Source organism: Epinephelus fuscoguttatus, linkage group LG12 (assembly GCF_011397635.1).
Source record: "Epinephelus fuscoguttatus linkage group LG12, E.fuscoguttatus.final_Chr_v1".
Lineage (NCBI taxonomy): Eukaryota > Metazoa > Chordata > Actinopteri > Perciformes > Serranidae > Epinephelus > Epinephelus fuscoguttatus.
Window position 1 is genome coordinate 19,222,264 of NC_064763.1, and position 25,394 is coordinate 19,247,657.

Sequence of the window (25,394 nt, forward strand, 5' to 3'; positions counted from 1 at the left end):
GGGATGGACACGGTCAGCAACAATACTCAGGTAGGCTGTGGTGTTTAAACCATGCTCAGTTGGTACTAAGAAAATCTCCCCCACACCATTACACCACCAGCAGCAGCCTGAACCGTTGATACAAGGCAGGATGGATCCATGCTTTCATGCTGTTTACACCAAATTCTGACCCTACCATCTGAATGTGGCAGCAGAAATCCAGACTCATCAGACCAGGCAACGTTTTTCCAATCTTCTATTGTCCAGTTTTGGTGAGCCTGTGTGAACTGTAGCCTCAGTTTCTGTTGTTAGCTGACAGGAGTGGCACCTGGTGTGGTCTTCTGCTGCTGTAGCCCATCTGCTTCAAGGTTGGACGTGTTGTTGGTTCAGAGATGGTCTTCTGCAGACCTTGGTTGTAACCAGTGGTTATTTGAGTTACTGTTGCCTTTCTATCATCTTGAACCAGTCTGGCCATTCTCCTCTGACCTCTGGCATCAACACTGGATATTTTCTTTTTGTCAGACCATCCTCTGTAAACCCTAGAGATGGTTATGTGTGAAAATCCCAGTAGATCAGCAGTTTCTGAAACACTCAGACCAGCCCGTCTGGCACCAAGAATCATTTTGTGGCTGTTACATGCCTTTATAGTCATGTAAAAAACAAAGACAGCACCCTTCTTCGGCCACAATCAGGAAAATTACAGCACACCACGGTATGTAGTAAAAATAATTTTATTGAAATATTTTACAAAAAAATACAAACTGTCACTTAAGCACAAATCACACAGCATGTGTAAGGTCCATGAACACACACAATAAATAGAATCATCACACAACACAAATGCAGCCTCGTTCGACATCAGAAAACAAATAAACAAAGAGTCAAGTCTAAGGGGAGGAGGCGAAGGTGTAACAGGTATGCTTACATCTCCAGTAAATTATAACGACACAACCAAATATCCAGGCAGCCTGAAATGTTCCTGCCAAGCAGAGGCGTGTTTCCACAGTATACAAAAAGACACAGCATTCAGAATTAAAACACAAATAAGAACATAAAAAGATTGAGTGACTTGCATTAAGGACCGGTAATCTGAAGAAGCTCCAACGCTCAAGCACACTGAAAACATTTATCCAAATAAAACCAAGATAAAAGTTTAAAACGGAGCTAAAACTTTTAAGTTTAAACCCTAAAAGGGGTCAAATACATTTAATCTCTTACAAAGAGAACAAAAGCGATAGTGACAATGCTGAGTTTCTCTAAACATCAATCTGAATATAACCTCGTCTTTCCCCAGCTTATTATATTCAACAGCTCTGTGACCTCCGCTGAGGAAAACCAATATTCTTTTAGATATTTCCTATTTAATAAGGCTTCTGATTTTTTTTCTTTCTTGCATAGGGTTCCTGAATAACAAATTAAACCAAACTGCAGGCTGAACACACCGACTGTTAATAATACAGCTTTGTTCCGAAATCAGGGACCTCCAGAGGCACAGTAGACTACACTATCCCGTTTGTATTGCTGCGGCGTCAACTTATCTTTCACACGTCAATACAGGAGAGAGGGCAACAAAAGATAACACTGAGATCAAAATTAAAAAGATAAATAAAACAAATCATTTAAAAAACATAGGCGTGTCAAATAATTTCCACATCAACACCTTTAGAGTAAAAACCTCAAAGTAAATCACTACTACTCTTTACATCAGTATGGTATTGCATCATCCTCTGCTAATGGAGTCAAATATGTGCAGCTTACACGTGAAACAGAACAAATAGAGACTTTGGTTTGGCAGCTGGATTTCTTTTTTAATGGTTAAACCTCTCTTCTTCTTCTTCTGATAGCCCTCGTTCAGTGTACAGCCATAACAGCTATACAGCAAACATCTCTGTACTGAATATCAAGTAAATCTCCCCAGCTACAATAATAATTACTATGAACCCAAAAGTTCAGTTCAAAACAAAACACCTATCGCTTAAAGCTGAGGGTGTATCGACGGATATTTCCACTTGGTGCTTGCCAACCAGCTGTTAGAAAGTATTCATTCTTGGGCACTCCCAAAGTAGTCATCACCCTCACAAACAAAAACCTGCACAGCTAGAACGGCCTTGTTAACTTTCACACTTTGATTTGTCTTGGTTGCAGAGATGCTTTAGGGTACTTTGGGGCGTTGTCTTGCACTTGCCCTTTTATTTATTTTTTTTTATTTTTTTTTTACCGTTGAATCCAGTTTTCATAAACAATAAAGTCAAATTAGGGCAGTTTAAAGGCAAGTTAAAAACATACATTTAAAGACATTATATTTCCGGTGTCCAGCTGCAAGTAAAAGCTAAAACTTCATGCGTGGTTTACATGAGAGCAGTAATCAAGCACTACTGCTGGCAGTGCCTGATGGTATGAATATGATAGTCCAGATAATCTGCATCAAGTATTGTGCACCGAGCCACGTTATTTAACACTGTAACTCAACACTTTCTGCAGAGAAACATCAGATATACGTATGGAGGAATATTAAGCAGTGCTAAAACCCATATTCGACACAATGAGAAGGGAGGGAAAGAAGCTTAAAAAAATGTATCTACAGAAAATAAAAACAATGAAAACTGAAATGTTTGATGGCAAACTAAAAAGAGAACAGCAATCCTTTCCTTGTTATGCAGACAAATGGCTTTCTGTCTCTGTTAAGGTAAAACTTGATGTTCTTTAAGGATCATGTCCAACAGGAGCATGTCGTTGTCATGTACTGGGGAATCTCTGCGCTCCAGTCCCCCTTATATTAACATGCATCCTGGCTACATGAGATGGGTGGAATTCAGATCACATGCCACATTAGCACTTTGTTTTAAACTGCAAACCACCACTAATCCTTGCGTCACCACCGCAACCATGAGAACGGAGGCCGTGTCAACCCAGCCCTTAATGCTGCTGTGAAGCAGATCCGACAACTCAACGTCACCATAGTGTCGTAAAAGTCACTCAATGTACATAAAGGCTTTTTTGGGCCTCGCTGCAGGCAGCACTTTCAAGTGTTTGTCAGCTTATTCCCAGCAGCAGAGACCGATAGCCCCGCCTTGCGCCTTCACTCCATGGGGCTGCCGCTGCTGTTGCTGCTGCTGGCCTTGACCCCGGCCCTGCTAATGTGCAGCCAGGGCAGCTTGGCACAGTTCTTGAAGAGCTGCTCGATAGCAATGTGGCGCACGTGCAGCTCTGACGCCAACGAGTCCTTCTCCTGCACGGCCACCGTCAGCTCCTCGAAGACCTCTGTGGAGAGAGAGACAGGGGCGAAGAGTCAGTGGCTTCGTTCACACAGAAGGTCAACACAAACAAATAAGATAAGGAAAATCTATAATTGATTACTGAGGGAGCAAAGATCGAAGACAACATGGCAAAACATGCATCTGCTTAAACAAAGAAAAACAAAATCTAACTTTAGTCAAGGATGTCAGTGTTATGTAACCAAGGAACACTCATTTTGTGCACATACAATGTTGAAAAAATGAGACCCAAACTCCCTATGTAGATATTAACGGCTCATTGTAAGGTACCGAAAACACAACTATTTTTATTTTCAAGTTTTTATACACTAAAGAAAACATACTTATTATATTGTGTTCCATTTCTGCCAATATGTCCCCCTAAATCCTACACACTGGACCTTTACACACATTTATAGCTATGGAAACATTTGTAATATAACAGTGCTGTGGATCATAAAAATTGGGCATGTGTGGAGGAGCAATAACCTCTCCATCTGTTTTGAGTAAAGTGAGAAAAATGTGTGGAAGGGACTGTTGACTGTGTCGGCCAGGCACCCACTAGACTTCACTTCATCTGAGGACTCTTACATTAGCTCATGTCACTTCCCTCTTGACACTGACCAGAGATACAATTTGCTCAATTGATCATTCGCTACAGAAGACTGATGAAAATACCAAGAACATTTAATAATAATTAGAGTGTCAGTAAAAATGCCAAAACTCTCACGGCTGTTATAACCCTGCCACATCAGCCTCTCTGCTGTCCAGTGGGTGCTTGACCATGACATAAAACTGCTCAAGATGAGATGTGTGCAGCTGAGCCGTTACTTTGAGTAACACACAATAGGTCTGACTGATAAGGAATGGAGTAAACAGACAGGCAGGGTACACATGATTGAGCACACAGTGCTCAATTCAACACAGCTGGTCACATGGGAGAAGATGATGTGTTGACTAGAGAAGCCTTCCAGTGTATATCAGCCCCTGTGTTATTGAGTCTGGGTATGCTGTACATGAAAACGCTTTCTTACTTGTACAGCTTCTTCCTGAGGGCACAGAGAATCTAATATGGGGATTCATTAGAGATTTAAGGTAACACAGAAAATTACCTAGAGTTGGTTCGTGTTCTCACGGCAGCATTTACAAGCGGACTAGATTAAATGCCTTGTGTGACAAAGCTGCTCTTGATTGGTCAGAATTTCCATGAGGGAAAAATCCAGGAAGTAAACAAAACGTTGAAGAAGAGTACACCTGCAAGATAAATGTGACACTTTCTAATGTCACAATGGAGGGACAACTACGCAGGTTGATTTTAGCGCTGCTCATCGTGGACTATATTGCTGTCATTGTTCATTTTAGTCAAACCATACAGTTTGAAAACGAGGCGCGGCTCCAACTAGAAAACAATGTTTTGATGCATTGGATGTGCTGAATGTGCATATTAAGGCAGTACAGGAGGAGGTGCACATTAATAATCCTCCAGGACTGTAACATGCTCATGTTTAACCCAAACAATGTGTCATGTGACTGCAGCTGGTTGGAATTGAGGTCGGAATACATTCTCACCACAAACGAACCGCAACAGAGTTCGTTTGTAAACAAACCGAGACCACCTGGTTGTTTTGGTGCAAACGAACTGGACTTAGGGGGCAAATGAACTTGAGTCCGGTTTCCAATTTGTTGTTCCAACTTGAGGTGGTGTTCATGGGAATTCTCCCAGTGAGGAATTTTCCCGATTATTCCAACACCACATTAATGCAGAGTAAACACAGAACGCCAATAAAGAAACCCACTTACTTTGAATCTGCATCAGTAGCTGGGCATTCAGCTGATGAAGTTCGTCCAAACTCATTTCAGTCACTAAAAGAAAACACAAACAGTCTTAATTACAGAGTGTGAGAGGAACAGAATGTCACGGCAAATGTACACAGCATCTGGCTGAGAAATGTTTCAGAAGCGTCTGTTCTTCAGACACATTTTTAATATAGCTTTGAATGGTTTTTTGCTGTTCTGCAAGCATAAATGCCACAGCTCATTTATCAGGCTGTACTTGAATATAACAACCTTTTGTTGCTTCTAACCTTTTCACCGTCACTCATTTTAAATGTCAAAACAGCCGATCTCACAGCTCTGCTGGTCAAAATAGCATTCGTAAAGCCTTTGTCAGGTTTCATATTTGTTCTTTTATCTCACAAAGGAAGAAGAAAAAAATGTAGTAAGAACGACTATATTGTGAATTTGGCTGCATTAAAACACAGTGAAGGTGGTCACAGAGAGCAGAAGGGGACTCACTCACTGCTTTTCTCCTCCTCTCTTTCTGTCTCCAACTACAAACTAAAAAATAGTTTTGCGGGGTGTGTGTGTGTGTGTGTGTGTGTGTGTGGACAGTCAGAAATGAATAAATAGCATCATTAAAATTTATTTTCAAGTCAATAGCAAATAAATACAGTCATTTATATACATTCAGAAGTGAATTTCATGCTTCAGAGATGCAAGCAGAAATAGACCTGTTGCATAAAGATAGCAGAGAGTGGAAAAGAGCTGTGTGTGAGACTCTCCACACACAGAGCCGGTGGAAATGCGCACACACACATTGGCTAGACTGGCAACAGATCGTCTCCCACGGAAAATAACTTGTGTAACTTGTCTCAAACTGGGTGATGTGGCAAAGTATACATGCTGGGAACACATTTCTATGTAGTTTTTGAAGAGGAGTTCCTTTATCATGTTCATTTTTCTATTCTGAGCTATACCAGAAGGGATGTGTTATTTCTTCAAGGTGCTGCAGGCCAACTCTGAGCTGTTTCAGGGCAGAACAAAGTGCCATTACTGCAACTCATACTACTGAGCAGCTATTATCAAACCAGTTGAAAGACTGCAGTGTTTACATATTCATGTAGCCACCAAATTTGCAAAACTGTATTAGTTTCCTGTCAAACTGCAGGTTCAAGATATTCAAATACATAAGTGTTGATGAGCTAATGTAGTTATGCACACAAATAAATGCAAACCGTGTACCTGTGAAGCAGCCGTCATCTTTCATTTAAAAGCACAGAATTTTAATTAGAGACCTTTACAAGGCTCTCTCACATTCCTGCAGTCTGTAGTCATAAGCAGCTTTAGCACTGACAAGACACGAGAAAGCCAAGGACACACTGTATCTCGAGGTTATAGGAAAATTAACTTCTCTCTGGAGACATCATAGCAGAGAGGAAGATGAAGGACGGACCGAGAAAGAATGTATTTTCTGTTCCTCTGTTACTGTTACGCCTGCTGCCTTTCAACTAAGACGAGCTCTGAGGTTTTAAAAATTGCAGAGATCATGCTGAACGTTGGAGTGGAGACAGACAGAAGAGGCAGAGAGTGCAGTTATCCACTTCTGCTGACATATTGTCTACAATATTCTGCATTCAAACAAAGACAAAAACATCTAACCTACTGCTTTCAATTAAGCAATAGGCGAAAATGAACAAACAAATCAATTTAGTGTCCCACATGTATCAGGTCAGCCAGGGTGCTGCCCACGCTGCCTGCTAGAGAAGTAATTGAATCGCACCTGGTAGTTAAACTCACTAAACGAGATAGAATGAACCTGCATGAATGAGCGAGGACCGAGACCTCCGCTAGCCAAGGCCAATGGTGCATTCAGATGCTCTTCAGACAGTCGTTCTTTCGACTTCAGTGTGTTCGCAAGCTTTAAGTTGTAATATGGAGGCAACATTGATACTACAAAGAAGATGTGTAGTATTTTTGCTCAGAGTGTTTAAACAACACCCTGATCACGAAGAGTTAAGAAAATGGATCAGGTGAGCCATGAAATATGATCAGGAGTTCATTTTTCAGATTGTTCCCACACACATAAATGCAGCACAAGGCTGTGGTGACTGGGACGTCTACGACTTGCCCCTTAAAGAACATCAGAAAGTTGGTCCCTGACATTTCTGTAACATTGTGTTGAGTTTACAAAGCCTACGCACTATGAGTGGGATGCTGAATCAATGCATTGAAATGAATATTTTATCCTTATTAATGTAAACGTACACATGATGACTGGTAATGCATCCAAGACAAGATGTGTGGGTCGGGTTCAATACATTTATGTTTCAACTTGAAGGAACTAATACTGTGAGAAAAAACTGTCCGCCAATCACAACTTCATCTACACACTGATTAAACTAAAGTTGCTTAAGTTAAAACTTAAATGTGCTCACATTCTTCTCTGCTGTGGCCCTGGTGCCTGTGCTGCGTCTGTCCGCCTCCTGACAACTGGCTCCGGCTGTGCAGACCTTTCCTGCCGTCACTGGACCAAACATCTGATTGCGACTCCTGCAGCAGACTCAGCTCCTCTGCCGTGTGGCACTCCAACATCCCCATGGTGTAATCACGCAGCCCTGTTGCTTTGCCCGCGTCCCAGCAGGGCGTGTAGCGGGGCACCTGGGCGTCCGACTGGGGCAGCAGCTTGCAGTCACTCTGCTGGCTGTAACACAGCAGCTTGGCCCCTCGTCTGCTAGGCCCGTTCGAGGAGACAGAGTCTTTGTTCTGGGCATACTGGATGATGCGGTTCAGTTTCTGGCTGAGGGCCAGCTTCATGCCCTCGTAGGCACTTCGGGAGACCTTGGAACGTGACAGCTTCTGGTTGGCAATGAGGTGGCATTTCTCAAAGCAGTCTCTGTGGCCGCGCAGGGACTTAGAGTGCAACAAGGTAGCAGAGGAGACACCTGCATTCACACAAACAGAAAGCAATGAGTCAGCAGGTGCAACACAACTGAAGGCTGCAGCCACATAAACAACACAGTCAAAGTTATAAGAGCAAAAATACAGTGAAATCCAACATGCAGGGTTCCTTAACACCATAAAAATACAGATTTAACAAAAAGTAGTGGTTTCAACAGTTAGTGAGAAATACAGTACTGACCTATTGAACCTGCCACAGCAAATAAAAGTAAACCAGTATGAAAGCAGGCTAAAACTGGCAGATTGACCCATCGTGATCTCTCTGTGAAAGCTGCTTAGTGTGCAGTGGATTAGCCAGGGGAGCGTTGAGATAGCAGGGATAATAGATTAACACAGTCTCAATGCAAACACATACAGCATATTTGGAAATTTTTTACTGGGCAACAGAAGGAAGGAAGGTGCACAGAGCTGTCTCCGTCCACATGACAAAAAAAAACTTCAATTAATGGGCTGATGTTCTATATTTAAGACTACATTCCTTTAAAGTACCTCCACAGGGATATAAATCAATGTTTCATGGATCCAGTCCAAACAGGTCACACTGGAACGATTTTAGCATGCACAGAGGAAATCAACATGTATCATGTGGACCAAAATTAAAATAACCGGTATAAAATGGGCCACAGCTTGGTAAACAAAGTGTAGCTGAAGGTGAACGAGAATGAGAGCAAAAACTGTGTGTGGAAGAGATAGCAGATGAGGCTAAAGTGACAGTGTGCTCCACGGGCGTTTGTGTGATGGCCTTCTTCTCACAGCCTACATTTCTCAGCAGACAGACGTACGTGTTGGAGCCTGAGGTGAGGAGATTAGTCACTGATGTCCATGTTGATTTAAGAGCTCACTTGGGTAGGTTTACCGCGCACGTCTCTGTCAGCAGACAGATGAGCATAGGAAACCAAAGGGTATTACAACCACATCACATACACACACATACGTTTGGGTTTCCTTTAACACAGGGCTGTGAAGGCCAAATCCTATAGGGTCAGTAACTGACAACCTGTAGCTGACAGGTCCTAAACAGTACAGGAAGTACTAAAAAAGTCTCAAAGATTCCATGATGATATGGCTGTAGTTTTACAAGCAATTTACTGAAAACAGACAGCTGCTCAATTAATTTCAATTCAGGCAAAAATATGAATAAAGTCAAAACAAAGGAGCCTCATAAACGTGTGTGCCAAATCAACAACTTTACTTCCATTCTGCATTTACTTAACTACTGCTTAGTGAGAAAACAAAACAGGCTGCAAACCACTTGAAACAGATCTTTCAAGAAACACTGCAAGCTGTACTTCCTACAAGCATCACTTCAGCAGGCTTACTAAAGTTGTGTGAAGACCAGACATCATATGCTGACTGAAGTGTTGGGGAACTGTCACACATGAGCGAATGCAGGCGAGTGATCATCGCTTGACAGTGCCGGGTGTGACGCAAACAGAACGGAAGCTTGCTAGCTAATTCTAGCTAGCTTACTAATAAAGAGTGAAATTTTATGTTACTGGTACATTTTCCAACCTTTATGTTCCATGCCTCTCTCCTGACACACTGCCAGCCAGGCAGCATCTCTCATGTGGAGCAATTTGTATTTTTCATGGTGAATATTACATATTATCGGCTGTGTAAGCACGATGAAGCGTCAGCAGTCGTGGGAACTGGGCCAGAAGGCGAAGCTTCCGATTTACTGGTTCATCTACGTCCCAACCTTCACCTTCATGGTCATGAGCTCTAGGTAGTGACCGAAAGAGGATAGGATGAGGTCATGGATACAAGTGGTCAAAATGAGTTTCCTCCAAAAGATGGCTGGGCTCAGCCTTAGAGATAGGGTAAGGAGCTCGGACATCTGGAGGGAGCTCGGAGTAGAGCTGCTGCTCCTTCACGTCGAAAGGGGTCCATTGAGGTGGTTCGGGCATCTGATCAGGATGGCTCGTGGGCACCTTCCATTAGAGGTGTTCAGGGTACGTCCCACTGGTAAGTGTTACAGGGGAGAGGGACGTTTGGGGTGCTTTGCTTGGCCTGCTGCCCCCGCGACCCGGCCCCGGATAAGCAGATGAAAATGTTTAGACACAGCAACGATTAAAGTTTCCTCACACATACTTCTTTGCTACTGGTTAAAGCTGCCACTTCACCAGTCAGAGTTCACCAAAGCAAACCTTTGCTTTGAATGGAAGTGAATGGGAGAATATTCGCCAAAGTTAATTTTGTGCATGTGTGACTATGCCTATACTCTTAAGTGCATCACAATCTTTTAAAACACAGTATGTTGACAAAAAAAGAACAAATAATCTATTCTAGGCACAAATTTGCTCTAAGGACAACCGTATTGTTATAATTACTTCCAGTGTCATTTCCTTGCGTGTCTTTTGAAAGCTTGCTGTGTGCCTGCAGGATCGAAGCCAATAGTAAATACATAATGTGGGGCTGTCAGCATTACTGGATCTTATATACCTTAGTATACAGGAAGGTTTTAAACCATTACACAACCTGTGTGCACAGAGGGCTATTCTTAGCTTCTGCTTATCCGTGTCCTGACCTGAGTGCCTAGAACGACAGATCTTTACAATAGTAAAGTCTTGTGAGGAAACTGCAGTCTATATTAAGTATGTGAGTCATATGTGAGAGTATTGCCTACTGAATGGCCAATGAAGCTCCAGATGCTTTACTAATAGCTGCAGGAGCTTTCTGGCTATCAAACCACCATGTTATAATCCGATCAGTCTCAGTCTTTGGACTACCACAAAAACACACTGACTACCACTTGCCGAGCAGGAAAATCATTGGCCCACAACCAGGCCAGTGCACCACCAGCCAAAGACCTCACTCCAGCTAAGCAGCTTAGCACTACTGTCTTTCATGGCTGCACACATAAGCACAGGCGCACACACACAGACTATTCACTGGAGGTGAATCGACATTGTTCAGCTGTGACAGCGAGAGACATTAAGCACAACAACGCTGACAACCAATGGGCTTGTTTTTTCCTGTTCGTTTGTAGGGAATGAGTCAAGGTTAGTCTGTCATTCAGTGAGACAACCAACGGAGACAAAGCAAAGACACAGTCTTTGGTCTGATGTCAAACACCTGGTGTTATTCATAGTTTTCAGTTGTTCAAGAGAGCAAATATAAGTAATTATACACAAGTAGAATCGGTAGAGTCAAAGCCTGAATCAAGTCAGACATCAAGTGGTCAGGCTATTTAAACCAGGAAAAAATACTCTTCAAAAAAAAAAAATTCTTTGGTTTAAGCTTTTTTTTTTTTTTTTTTTGACAAGACAGTACTTGAGTGCAATACCTTTCATGATACAAGGGTTAGGATTCAATACTGTAATAAATTGTGATAATGTGAGCAGGGTGATATATTGTGATTTTTACAAAATCAAATTTTGGGAGTTAGCGGTGCACCCTAACTATGTTGCTGTTAAATTCATTTATCTTTACGCTGGTAATATGTTGTTACATTGGACTGAAGAGTCAAATGGCTGAAGACTGATCACAACAGTGATGTCTAGCAGTCGGGGGTTTAGACACGACAAAAAATTAACCACTTCCACAACTATTTGCTATTTTGATAGAGTATCAGAAAACATAATATAATGACATTTAACTGTATCGTTCTTTTCTCTCTTACCCCTATTTGCAAAAGTAAAAAATTTAGTGTGACTTTGACTAAAAAAAATCATGTCAGACCCTGTCACACCAAGGTGACGGTCAGCAGTTTGTCAATGGTCAGTTTTATGGTGTGTCCCACACCACTGGCCCTCGTCAACATTTTCTGGCCAATTCAGCATATTGAATCAGACTCTGAGACATCAGAGCCCACTGTTGAAGGAACTCACTCTGATTGGCAGTTCAACAGAAGTGAGGAAAGTAAACAAATGACTTAAGTCAAAAGGGCATGAGATCAAAACAAACTGGTTACATCAGGTAAGATTATTTTTTAGCCATTCAGCTCTTTAGTAGAAAAGGTTCCCAAGTGTTTTTTTTTTTTTTATTGTTTGTGAGCGCACAGTAAATATAATTTGTTCTTTCAACATCAGGTGTTGTTAATGTGCTAACTGGCTAACTAGCGTCTCAAATATGTCCTGTCGATCTTCTGGTTTCCCTTGAATGATAAATACAGACTACTGCTGCCTGCTGCTATGAAGAGTTATTTCCTCTCACACAAGCGCAAAATGTATGTGCTGGTTGGCCGTTGGCTGTAGTCTTTGCAATGTGTTCAAGTGCAACTTTTTGCCAGAGGCACAGGCAAGTTGAGGTGACGCCACTAGTTCTTTGATGTTGGTTTGGTGTGTCCGCGCCTTTAGTCACAAGGAAAATCCAAGACTTTTGGTACAGACAAGTTTAGAAACTGGTTGAGCAGCACCAAATCTCAGAGGAAGAAATATGCCGGTTACATTCAGATCTCAATAGTAAAGTAACTAAGGGAAGACTTCCAGCATGACCACATAATAATCCTCAGGCTGATGACATCCCTGTGTTTATTCTTGTCCTGCTCTCTATTTAGTGGCTGCAGTTTTGCCCACATTTAACTCAGACATCCGCTCTGGAAAGTTGCTCTTGTGGTTGCCGTCATGGAAAGAGAAGATCTCTGCCTTAAGTTTCTATGCATGCAGTTGTGCTCGTAGCCTTTATGCCTGCTTGCAGAGAATAATACAGACACGGTTCTGTTTTACATTCAAGTGCAATGAACAGAGTGACACAATTTGTCCTGCCTGGAGCAACATTCTGCAAACTTCTGGTTTTGCTCTAAACAGTATGTGTGTGGCAAAGACACTCAAGCCTTGACACACTTCTGCGGTTAAAGTATTGGGACATGTGGGACAGAGGTCATCGGTGGCAAGGTGTCGAACACAGCTGCATGGCACAGCTCAGAAGAACGTGCTGTCAGCAGCTGCACATTCCAACTGGGACACCAACATCGAGCTCACATGACGAAAACACTGAACTCAAACCACCTGTTAACCACCACGGATCTTCAACAACAGCACCTAACGACTAGCTGCCATTAAACAGTTACAGGAAACCACACTTATCAAACTGAAGCACAATAGCTATACCACACTGCTTCAGCCTGGAAATCACCTGACGATTACTGAAACCAACAAATACTAGACACTGCTTACACATAACAACTTAGAGACATTCATCAGTCAGCTATTTGCCTTGTCTCATATGTGAGTTGCACAATTTACACAGAAAATGTAAAGAAAAGTCAAATTTGGGTGAAGGTAACTTGGTTGGAGGAAGAGACACAGTAAACACAGACTCTTGAGACCAAGTTTTTGTAATTATTTTTCACGCTCACAAAATCTTTTATGTGTATATTTGATATTTGAAACAAGTCCTGTAATTATAGAGATCTTTATTTTTCTACATATTTCTCATTTCCCAGTGCATCATTGGATTAACCAAATTAGAATGAAAGGATATTTACAAATTAGTAAAAATGACAACAAAAGTCAAGGATTACATAATGACAGATTTAGCAGCACAGCAAGACGACATCTGATTGATGTAAAAAATTTAATTATAATAAATCGGGCTAATCCTGTCATCATAACATAATTAATACTTTCATTATGGCAATTATCTTTTTGGGAGTGCAAGTAAAACATCACACCCATTCGTGAATAACTGTGGGGAACAAAAATGATTTCTATAGTGTTTAAATACTCACAAATGTATGTGGCTTTTAAACCTGAAAATAAATCTGTAGGGCACATTATGAGTTTGAATAACAGGAAAGCCCTACTGACCTTGAGATGCTGTTTATAACTGTGTACAGTAAAGTTACTGGCAATTATTCTTTCCTAACAGAGCGATGTAAATAGGTCTGTCAGGATAACTACTTTTCTTGGATGACATACTGGCCCAGAATTAATTGTAATAGCCATCAAGTAAATGCCACTGATATAAAGGACAATATAACAGCATAATAATGCAAGTACACCCTTTCAAAGTGCAATTAACTTTTAATTTTTAAGAATATTCGGACATTGGACTCTGAATACAAAAAATGTATTCAATATAGCTTTCAAAAAAGTGATCCAAACCTTTTCATATGTTGAAGAAAGTGCATATAAAATGATGCTACCTTTATAGAAGTAGCCCCAAAACACTCAGTTTGAGACTTATTACAAAAGTTGGCCAGCAAAAACCAAACCAAGCGTTGCCTCAAGCTCACAGACAAGCTTAACAAAGCTCATAGAACATCCTAGTTACCTCCATAACCCAGCCTGTGTGCCAGTTAGCTCCCAGGGATAGACGGCCTGGGAGCTGGGTTGTTTGACGGTGGATTTAAGGAGTAGGGGATGAAGTTGTTGGAGGGTATACCTACAAACACTGTATGTTTTGGCTCGTTGCCAGGGGTTGGCAAGCTAACGACTACCAGGACTGTGCCTATTCCACTCCAAAAGGTGCAGCTGCAGGCTACTGGTAAGCTACTCTGTGTCATCTTTGAAGTGTTGTGTTATTTTTATTCGGACTTGCGCGACTAGGCAAGGGTGGAGAGAATCAGTGTCCAAGTCTAAAAATATGGCCAGGAAAGCCCTGCTGTTTATTCTGGCATCAGGTTGGCTACAAAGTTGGTGATATGTGAACATGCGCGCATGTAGCCTAGGATCAAGGACATGTCCATATATATATATATATATATATATATATATATATATATATATATATATATATATATATATATATATCATATGGTAAGTCAATAACATAATCACTGTGACAGGCCTGGATGTAAACTGTATTTTTTAAAGTCAAATCTCAAACTTGGAAGATGCTGCAAGCGAACATTAAAGAGTTAGAAAACCTGTTATGATGGCTTGGAGTTTAGGACACTTTGCATAAGAGCTGCAGGCTGTTAGAATTATGCGAAAAGTCTATTAAAATGCAAACTGTCCACTATAAAATAGGCCAACAAATATCCAGTATTAGAGGTCACACTTTTCTGCAAACTGCATCACCAGTTCAATAAAAACAGATTTCAGTCAGTCACTCATTAAACTAGAAACAAGATGTTGATTATTCATTGAGGCAACCATGTCCTGCAGGGTAGATACTATGAAACCTCTAGTAAACTGATAGTGTAACTGAGATGCATGGCTACCTTTGCTGTGGCTGCTGTCTGACATGAACATCCTTAATGTACATTACCTCAAGGTGACAGAGGATAATTGTCTTTCTGGAAGTAGCTGCAGACATTGGTATCACAGTCAGTGGGGTACATTATGTGAATAAGTTAGTTTAGAGCTTGAAAAACATGCGGTGAAAGAGCCAATTATGTTAGTTATACCCAATAAAGAAGCAACCCCATGAGACTGTTTATTTATACTTGCAGGGCTAATGAGGACAATAAACTTTGAAAGGGGGCTATCTATTCCAGCCAATGATAGATTCACATGGAGAGTAGCCCATTATTCGTAAAGCATTATGGTGCTAAATTAGAGGGCTCAGAAAGGTGCAGTAGTGTGCAGTAGGTTCAGCAAATCTGTGGACCCCCACTGTGTTCAAACATAAAGCTACCACAGGCAGCAACATAATTAGGGCTCTCTCTCTCTCTACATCCCAGGGTGAAGAGTTCACCCACAATGAATGAGCTGTTTGTAGGAGCTACAATAGCCCCAGAGCAGTAACCACTATATGCACCAACTGCATCATTCCAGCCTCTCCTTGTTGGAATTTTCTGTTTTTCTAACTCCAAACCCAGCTGGTCGTGCTACCACAGTGCTCAGCAAAAATTCCATCTGTATTATGTAAGCAGCTGAAGGAATGAAGGTGCTGGGCTTCAGCTGAACCTAGCAGCTAAGCAGACATCTTGTCTGACAAGGAGCCAGAGAAGACCAAAAGACAGTGTGTGTGTGTGTGTGTGTGTGAGTGTGTGAGTGTGTGAGAGAGAGAGAGAGAGAGAGAGAGAGAGAGAGAGAGAGAGAGAGAGAGAGAGAGAGAGAGAGAGAGAGAGAGAAAGGTCTGAGGTTACAGTTCTCATTCAGTCTAGTCTATTAACTAGTGTCACACCTCTCAGGTGTTTAACAACACAGCTTGTCATATCCAATAAAGCCACTTCACAGAGCCCTGCCTGGTTTGAATTGTGCTACACTGAGCAATCTGATCCAACTAGTAAAGTCTGATGAATATGTGATACTGTTATTGATACCAATCAGCCACCCAAACCCAACCTGCACACTGCCAGCTTTCTGCATTATCGTAGCAAACTTGTCAGGACTGAGGACTGCGATAAGGACAGAGACACAAGGACTGTGCGTCACAACATGAGTGTGTGCGCTTGAGAGAAACAGTGACAGAGAGAGGGGAGGAGAAGTTGGACTACTGCACGCAATGTTTCTCTAAGTTATTAATAACTATCTCAGGACACTGCCTTGTCACTTTTTGACTCGTTTGCTACAGCCCTTCATATTTATACACCAGAGAACTAAAAAATAATAACAAAAACGGCAGCTCAGTGGATGTGACTGGATACTGATCGGTGATGGTGGCAAATGTTGACGATGGAAGCCACAAACTTGGTCCCTACAAGAAGTACCACGTTGCCCATCTGGCAGTCTACAGTCAATCGGGTGGATAAATTGTTAATTTTTAAGCACGCAATTAAGGGCATTTTGGAGGAAGACTGACAGCCCTACCACAGATTGATATTAATGGAAGAAGGAAAAGATATCTGTCGGTTGAGATTGGTTGTTGTGATGACGACATGTGGTGCGCGCTGCTGTGTTCCAAAAGTAGACCTCAGTTTATCTCAGGGAGCGGCCCGAAATATAGGCACTTGGGCATCATTACTGTAGGCCTTAAGAAATTTTTACATTCTCCAACTGTAAAAATGTGCTGCCTATGCACTAAAAACCAGCACAACTAAATGTGTGTCATATATCTGCAGCCTGGCACCTTTTCCCCTAAATTTTGCCAAACCCCAACAGCAGTGGCTAGCCTTGAGTCTCCCAAGCTAGGCTAGCAACAAGCTCCAAATCCATAAAAGTCCCAGAGGAAAATACAGAATTTTATAGCGGGTGGACAGATTCGTTTGCTTTCACCACCAACGCTGCAAAGTTAAAGTCCCAAATTATCATGAAAAGCTCACTGCAGACCTCTGAATGCTCATGTAGACCTATTTTTAATTCCGATAAGCTAATTTAGACTTACTGCACAGTGTTACATAAGTCTTAAACATGTTTTGCAGCTCCGGCATTTTTTAAAATCATTTTTGGTCAAAAATGGCTCTTCTAATAGGTAATGTTGTTGACCCCTGGTGTGGAAGGATGGAAGGTCCATGTCTGCCACCCTAGTTTGAATACTTATAAGTGAGAGAGCTAAAACCTTAAGCTAAAATGTGCTAGCTAACTTGTTGTATGTTTTGTTGACATACAAACTTTATTGGTGCTTTCACTGACATGAGTATAAATAAAAAAAATAGCCCATGTATTATTCCTTTAATATGACATTTGCACAAAATGTCTGATTGCAAACTATCTTTTCTTATCTGAAGGACTTACCTGACCTTCAATAAAAAATGTAATATAATGTTGTGCACATTCTGATTAGATGTCTTTTTCAGCTATGCAGTTTCTAAACTACTACTGTGCCTCCTCAGCTGTCTGGGAGGTCTGGCATTCTTGGCAACCTTACAGAGCCACTATCTTATAATCTTTGGTATCACAGGCATTATGGGGGTTGGGGCGTGGTGTCAGGTTACTCTGAGCGGGCATAAAGAAGACATGGTTATGAAAATTCCTCTAAAATAGACCGATTCCTTCAGCGTGAAACAGCGACATGACTTCCAAAGAAGATTATCAATAACTGTAGACTGGCTGAACTGGCTCTTGGTGTGGCAACTGCAGTAGCTCTCTAGTTTTCTGCTGTTCAGTGTTGATGCTCAAGGCTGCGTAACCATGTGTAGTGCACCGCTAAGAAAGTGCAGTAAGCAAAAAGCAAAGAAAGGTCTGGAAGTAAGAAATGCCCAGTTAGGCTGAGGTTGAGCAATATATAAATAGACACAAATTCTATTCAGTACTTTCTGATGGAACCAGCACACACAGGCCAAAGCAGTTTCCTCGGGAAACAACCACTTGGAGCAACAACAAAAGCTGCTCTTCCTGAGCATTCATCCTGCGCCGAAACTGCACTCAACACTTTTACCACTAACAGCCTTCACATATACGTCTGCACCTGGTGGCACTGTGGACTGAAGCTTCGATGATAAACAACTCTGCATCCTGTCAACACAAGCAACTTGCTCCAATCTCACACATACTGAGTGAAATATTTTGGAATCGGAGGATGACAAATAGGTTTATTACTTGTTGGTCTTGCTCGTGTTTATGTTGACGTACAGTGCTGCAAAGCTTCAGCTGTGATTACTGTGTGTCGGCAGCAGACAATAAACAGACAAGTCTGAACACCCCCGTGTCATGCAAGTCCCCGAGCAAGCTCAGGGAGGTTGTGGGTGGAAATGAATACTTAAATATAAGCAGTTAAGTCACAATGGGCCTGCTCTCTGCTGTGACAAGGCTACACCTTTGCAGTGGCCAGTTGTTGGTGAGCATCACAGCACCAACAATTTTTCCAAATGATTTCAAAAATAAAATTTTTGACTTACAAAAGGGACACTCCGCAGATAACAGTTCTAAAGTATAGTGTTTTTGTGCATCTGGAGGAGGCAAAGTTTGAAAAAAATAATGCTTAAAATCTCTTTCTAACATAGTGAGCTAACTCTGACCAATAGAGTGCGAAATATTGTCCAGAAATACCATGAGGAACAACAACATTCAGGCAGCCTATGGAGCCCTGATCGAGCCTCAAGTATGGCTTGCTGTTGCTGTAAAAATCGGTTGGAGGTGCACAAAACTTCACAAAAACAGGGCCAGGGCGAGAGGTTTTTCAAGCAAGTGACACATTACTTAGCCTGTTCAATGAAGCATAGAGCAGGTTGAGACATCTTCACTGGGAAAAACTGAAGCAATCTGATTTTGCTCATTTGCATCGCATCAAGTTAGGATGAGGTGTTAAGATGAGTTCAGACGAAACGTCAAATGATTTTTTAATGTGGTGCGATTACATAAATGTCAAGGCAAAGACACAAACAGATGGTAATTCACGCCAGGCAACGCAAATACATGTCTTTGCGAGACACATTGTGTCACAAAAGTTCGGAGATGGCTTGGAGAAAAGTGAGTTAAGCCACAGGACTACATGATAAGTTCTACTGAAAGACACTTTTGAACTGCAGTATGGGAAAAGTAGGACCCAGCGTTTTCAGAGCTTATCCCATACAAGGGATTTAAAACAGCATATTGTAGAAATTCTCTAGGGATATGACATATTCCTGAACAACTGTAATAAATTTACTTGATACTTTTGTTCAAACTCAGTTCATTTGGAGGGTAATAAATACAGACATTACACATTTTACACATCCCAATACACTGTTGTTATATTCTATTTAAACAACACCCAATTCTGCTTTTATTGCTTCTACTAAATATTCATAACCAGTGCATAGCAAGAAGGCAATGAATATTTAGTAGCAGCAATCCACCCATGAGATAGCATGATATGGCTTAGAACAGAAAGGCACTGGAAGGGTGTGTTTGTGTGTGTAACGGGAGATGAGGACCATTTCTCTCCCCTCCATTTTTTTTTTTTTTTTTTTACATACTCTGTTCGCATGTGTGGACTTGTGTTCTCGTCTCCTTTAACAAAGGATGGCATGGGATGAATGCACACAGTGGCTATCAAGTCTACATGAGCAGGCAGCGGGCACACGGCTGGGCCTTCCAATCAGCCATGCCTAATGTCGCCACATGCAGCCTGGCAAGCTCCCCCTCCCACCAATGAAACGCTCAGCTGCATCAGAAACACGTGCTCGTCTGCAAGCCCCCCTCTTCTCCCCCAGACCCAATTGTTACGTAACAGCCATTGCCACACACAGGCTACGTCAAAATCTGCTACCCCAGGAGCACATAATGGTAGTGAGGCAGTTAATGAAGTCTTAACTAACACAACCAGTGCCGAGGCTTAGGGAACACACTTACGTAAATGCTCCACCAGCTGACTCTTTCCTACCTGAACATAGCATCTTGGCTGAAACACTAAATGGAGCGAGCAAGGACACTCCAACTGAGCCAGACAAAGAAACCCTAGCCTCTGTCAAATGTCATTTTTTTTTGTCAGTTTTTCCTTTGAAGACATTCATGTGTCTGAATGGGATTCTTGTGAATTAAAAGGATAAACATAAAATTGACCCTGAAAAAACTGTGTTTAGTTTAGGTAGTTTAGGTATTCAGCTTTCAATGTTAGGATTTTGTCAGGCTTTGTCTCGAATTTGGAGCCTATCATCATCAGCATTCAGTTTTTCCCACAATATTAGACTCTATTTCTGGTGGGTGGTAGCTGACTGGGAGGTGTCCAGCAACAGGGGGTCTGATCCCAGGCTGCCCCTCCTATCCCCGGGATCAGGGAGCTTTCTGTTGCTGCCGTTACGCAGATGCAGTTAAACCCCTAAGCAGTTTGCCCTGTCACTGTCGCCCCTTTTACACAGTCTCTTCATTGCAGGAATTTAACGCTATTCTGCCGTTTCACCTTTCAGTATAAAAGGTGCAATCAAAGAGTGGGGGGGACAGAGTTGTCTTGCCCTTAAGCCAACATCGGCGGTATAACAGCACCATAAACAACCTCTGTACAAAAGGGACAGCCGGCAGGACAGGATCATGGGCAGAAGAGTGTGATGTTATAATGACGTTATGCGTGTGACCCACCGCGGGAGATTTATAAGTATTTAATAGCAGTTAGCAGCTAACTCAAAGAAGAAAAGCGGCTGAAAATGTCCCCAAACCAGGGAAACAATGATGTTTTGGAAGCTCCTTACCCTCTAAGCAGAGGATGAGATCAGCCGTATTAGCGATATACGTAAATAGTAAAATCTAATTATTGGCTGTGGATTATTACCGAAGCTCTGGAGCCCCAAAAATTGTATTTAGGGCGGCCCTAGTATGCACAGCGTTCAGCTGCTGAAAGAAAATGTGTGAACAAGTGGATCCAAGTAGTGCTACATGCTACATATTACACTGATCAACTGTCTACTAAGGCTGTTTGTTTTTAATAAGTGCAAAGTCTTATAATATCAGTTATAATTAGGCCTCTGACATTACTGTACACACTGAACTGTACATGCCAGCAAACCCAGGCTGCATCCTTCTACAATATTTAGATTATTTTCCTGCTGAATGAGAATTAATGAGCTCGCAAGCACTTACTAACACAACTTTAGGTTAAGTATTATCCTAACAGTGCCTGTATGAGACTGAAGACTCTTTTACAGCAGAGAAAGAGCAGAGCAATTAATCAATACCCCCACAGTCAGTCCCCTTGTACCATGACAGAATAGACCTATAAATCTTTCATGCATATGCATTTCCTTCCGCTGTCAACGGAATAATATACCATGCTGGAGTTGGCTATATGGCGCCATTTTACAAACCATACACAATCTATGCAGATGTAAGTGCACACACTTCTTGCAGAACAGAGGATCTATGAGACGAGAGCCGAATGAGAGGCATACCCAATCCCTTCTGATTCCTCATTCTTCTTCAAATAGGCCACTCATTAATTAAGAGATGAAAAAACTTCAAACACATTCTCTTGAGTTAGAGTGGCACATCAAACGGGAGAATCACAGTGGCCTGCTTCAGAGAGGGCTTTGGTCCTGCAGGCCCATTACCCTGCACATATGTCTTTTACATTGTTCCTGGAGAGGATAAAAGAAGTGTTTGTGGAGGCCAATCATATGAGACATCTGCAAATCTGAAAGGTTCTGAGGCTGTGTTACAGCTCTTGGCGCAAATGCATATTTGCCATGATGGGAACTGATGATCAAAAAGAATCTGGATGTTTCTGCAAATGTGATTTATTGTGTGATCCAAATGCTGGAGACTCTTGGCAGTGAAGACTAGTGTTGATCTGAATCCCATCAGATAGATATCACTGAGTGTATGTGTGTTCCTAAGTTAAAAAGCATGAAGAGGTCACTCTGTGGTTAAAAATAAAATAAAATCCTTAAGGAGCTACACTCAACACTGTAGCTTGAAAGTTGCTTTGAAACATTAGCTTGCACAAACATATTAGCTCTATGTGAAGAGGTCTATTTTCCCTTGACATCTCTTTGTTTGCTCTTCATTCTTGAGAGTAAACAAGCACTGTGTGCCCCCAGTCCCATTTCTTACCTTCAATGCTGAGTTCAAAGCACACATGGCAGAAAGACATGGTCCCCGTTTCCGTCTCTAGTTTGCAGACACTGCAGATATTGTCATCATTCAGATCGATGTTCACAAACTGCTCCTCTTCGTTCATTGTGCTTCTGGGGAAAAACAACTGGTGAAAATGAGCACATGGCTAAATACCAGACGCTTGCACAACCACCAAGTTCTTTTTTGCTAATTAGGTCATATTTCCAAATAAACTTATTAAAAATGCATTTTTGGTAGAGTCAGTGGGGGGAATATTTTCTAGTCCACACTGTTTTTGGTACAGAATACAGCAAAAGAGGCCGTGTCCTTACTCACATGGTTTTAATCGGTCATATCATCAATAAATTACCACACGAGCTGATTAAAAATGGTACAGCTAATTCATGACACAGCAGATTGAACAGGACAGTCTCACTTTTGTCACTGTGCCAACATGCTATTGGATCCCATGGTGTTAAACACTATCTGATGTCATCCCCACACAAAAACAATGATCCAAACATTTGCAAGCACATCTAGGACTGGGTCTCGTTTAAAAAAATGACAATGCTAATGCCAACATCAGTATCTTTAAAATGAAATCGATACCAAAAGTACTACTTCAAAAGTTCTACTTCATTTGACACCCGTCATATGAATGGAAACACAAAATGTCAGCATAGTTTTGAATGTTTCGGTGCTATCCCGGCATGCTGAACTGCCAACTCTGTCTAAAACACCATGCTTGATTTCACCACACCACAGACTGTACAGGTTGTAGCTGCTGTGGTAGTGGGCCAAATACACATCACATTGAAGAACACTTGTATTGACTGACTACGAGCAAATCTGTACAAATGGTTATTTTTTCCCTGATCTGGGCACAAAAAGGATCAAATGAAGGTATCGTTTGACTGGAGAAGTTTCAATACTGCTTGACACTGAGTAATTTTGGATGCTACTTTAAAAAGACATCAAATGACAATACCTAAGCCCTAGTCATATTTTAAAATGACAGTTATCTCTATGGGAAAACACATTTCAAGACTGGACTCACATTTATAATTGGTAAGTATAATGATTTTTGTTTATGTAAGGTGACAAAAGGAGGGATTATCTTCAAGATTCAGTGGAGCAAAAAGCAAAATTACTGCTGTGTGCATCTAGATTCTGGGTTTACAGTACATAAACTACCCGACGCCCAAAACTGTCATATTATTTAAAACTACATCATTGATTGGGAACACAATTTGTCAGACATCCATAAACTAGAAAAAAGCCTGAACTGCCAGAAAGCAGAAGGAACTACAAAAGAAAAGTAAATGTCTTTCCCCACAAAACATTTAGTAATGTTAGTGTGGAAATATCGCATCACAAGAGATTACGTAGTTCTATATATAGATCTATCATTCTTATTGTCTGTATCAAGGGTACATACAGTTTGGCAGGCAAACATTTAAGTCTGCAGCTCCTTATATAGTGGAATCTTCTGCAGAGAGATTTAAAGCTGTAATCTTTGGTTCCTCTCAGTTGTTTGACACGGTTGCAGGATTTTTGTACACAGTCTTCTTTATGCCAATGTCACGGTGGATCTTAGCTAGTCGTTGTAATCATGTGTACTTTTTAGTGTGTTTAATATTAGTCGTTTTAGAGCTGTTTTTATTCTGTATTTTTGTTCTGTGTTCTCCGTCTTATACTGCTGCCTGAGAGATTTTAATCTCTAGAGGTTTTTCTGGTTAAATAAAGGTTAAAAAGAAATAAAATTGTGCAACCACTAACCAGATTATGCAAAGCTACAATTTATCATAGATATCTGAACTATTTTAATTATATTTGAGGAACTGGGAACCTGAGTAAGTCTCATGTTTCTCCTAAAAATTCAACTTGTCCTACTTTATCAATCATATGATAAAGAAAGTATTCAAGGCTGCTGATATCCTTTGGGGGAATATTCCCACCATGACAGCTATGAGGACAAATCTCTGCCACAAAATCAAAAGCAAAACAGACAGATTTGTTTAGAGAAAGACATTTCTATGTGCAGCTAGGTTTCACACTGTCTTGTGACATGCCACAGATGATAATGTGAAGGATGCTACAGGTCATGAGCGCTGGTGTCTAACAGTTGAGTCATATTGGGAGCTGTGGCTGTCTGTTGTTTTTGATAACCCGAAAATGAAAACATTGGACAGTTGTTTAACTGTACTGGGGTTACATTATGTCAAGGAGCTTTCGGTGCACCAAATACAGGAAATTCAAGTTAAAACATATTACCAGGACTTAGCTAGTGTTATATTAGTGGACATTTAACGGTGTTTCAAAGGAGCAGCCAGTGGTAGCAAAAACGGGGCTCGACGTTAATTTGAACTTTTCACTTCGTTGAATTCACAAACACAGCTAACCACCGCCATGACGGATTTTTCCTCATTGTCAGTACTTTAAATAATTATGGTTATAATTCGGCTACAAACATACATCACTAACCCGACTGTTTACACACGTACCGTTAAACAAATGCCTGCTAACAAGAAGTTAAGCTAACAGCAGCAGCAGCACACTGGCATCCTCCGAGTACTCTGCTCTGCCTGATTCGTGACCGTTATTTGACGTTGTTAAACAGCGAGGTATCCGACAAAAACGAAGGTGCCGCCGGTATTTTCGGTACACCACTTTTGTGAAACTCACCTTTGTGTTGAAGAGTGTCTTTGGACAGCTATTCCCTTACGTGTGGACCCCTCTCTCGGTTCTCCTTTGACTCCGCGAGGACACAAACATCAGCGCGTCACGGCAAATCCACAGCAGCTACAGGAACCTCTCTTTCCTCTCGGCGGAATGAACCACTAGTTTATATCGGGGGGCGGGGGCAATCAGCGGCGGTTTAATTATCGACGACTTTGCTCGTAGTTAAAAAACAAACAACACGTTTAAATTCCTCATTAAACCAACACATGAAATTGCTTCATTGAAACAGAAAACTTTAACGACACAACCGTCCCTAACAGCAGTAGCAGTGTCCACACCCCTACGGTTGGATCAAGGTAAGTCGTCCTGGCGTCATCAAAACATTTCCACAACAGAAAGGAAGAATTTGGGGATGTGGTATAATTATCTAAAATAATAAACACAGTATAGTAGTTATGAAGCTTCTCTTCCCCTGTTGAATACATTATATGAGGCTGCTCACCTG

The 25,394-nt window shown here is 41.4% G+C and overlaps 1 protein-coding gene across 3 annotated transcripts; it reads right to left on the reverse strand.

Annotated features, from left to right (window-relative positions):
* Window positions 1–746: 746 nt before the first annotated feature.
* Window positions 747–25,032, reverse strand: lg12h21orf91 (linkage group 12 C21orf91 homolog). Of its 3 annotated transcripts, none has more exons than XM_049593184.1 (5): window positions 24,893–25,032; window positions 22,205–22,338; window positions 7,448–7,954; window positions 5,034–5,096; window positions 747–3,240 (listed from the first exon to the last, which is right to left on the reverse strand). In XM_049593184.1, exons 2-5 carry the CDS (start codon window positions 22,329–22,331, stop codon window positions 3,059–3,061), a joined length of 879 nt encoding a protein of 292 aa, XP_049449141.1. In that variant the 5' UTR covers window positions 22,332–22,338; window positions 24,893–25,032; the 3' UTR covers window positions 747–3,058. The 3 variants fall into 3 exon arrangements, with proteins under 3 accessions (XP_049449141.1, XP_049449143.1, XP_049449142.1); XM_049593186.1 differs by having other exon boundaries at window positions 22,205–22,335; window positions 24,893–24,990; XM_049593185.1 differs by having other exon boundaries at window positions 22,205–22,352; window positions 24,893–24,988.
* Between the last annotated feature and the right edge of the window lie 362 nt (window positions 25,033–25,394).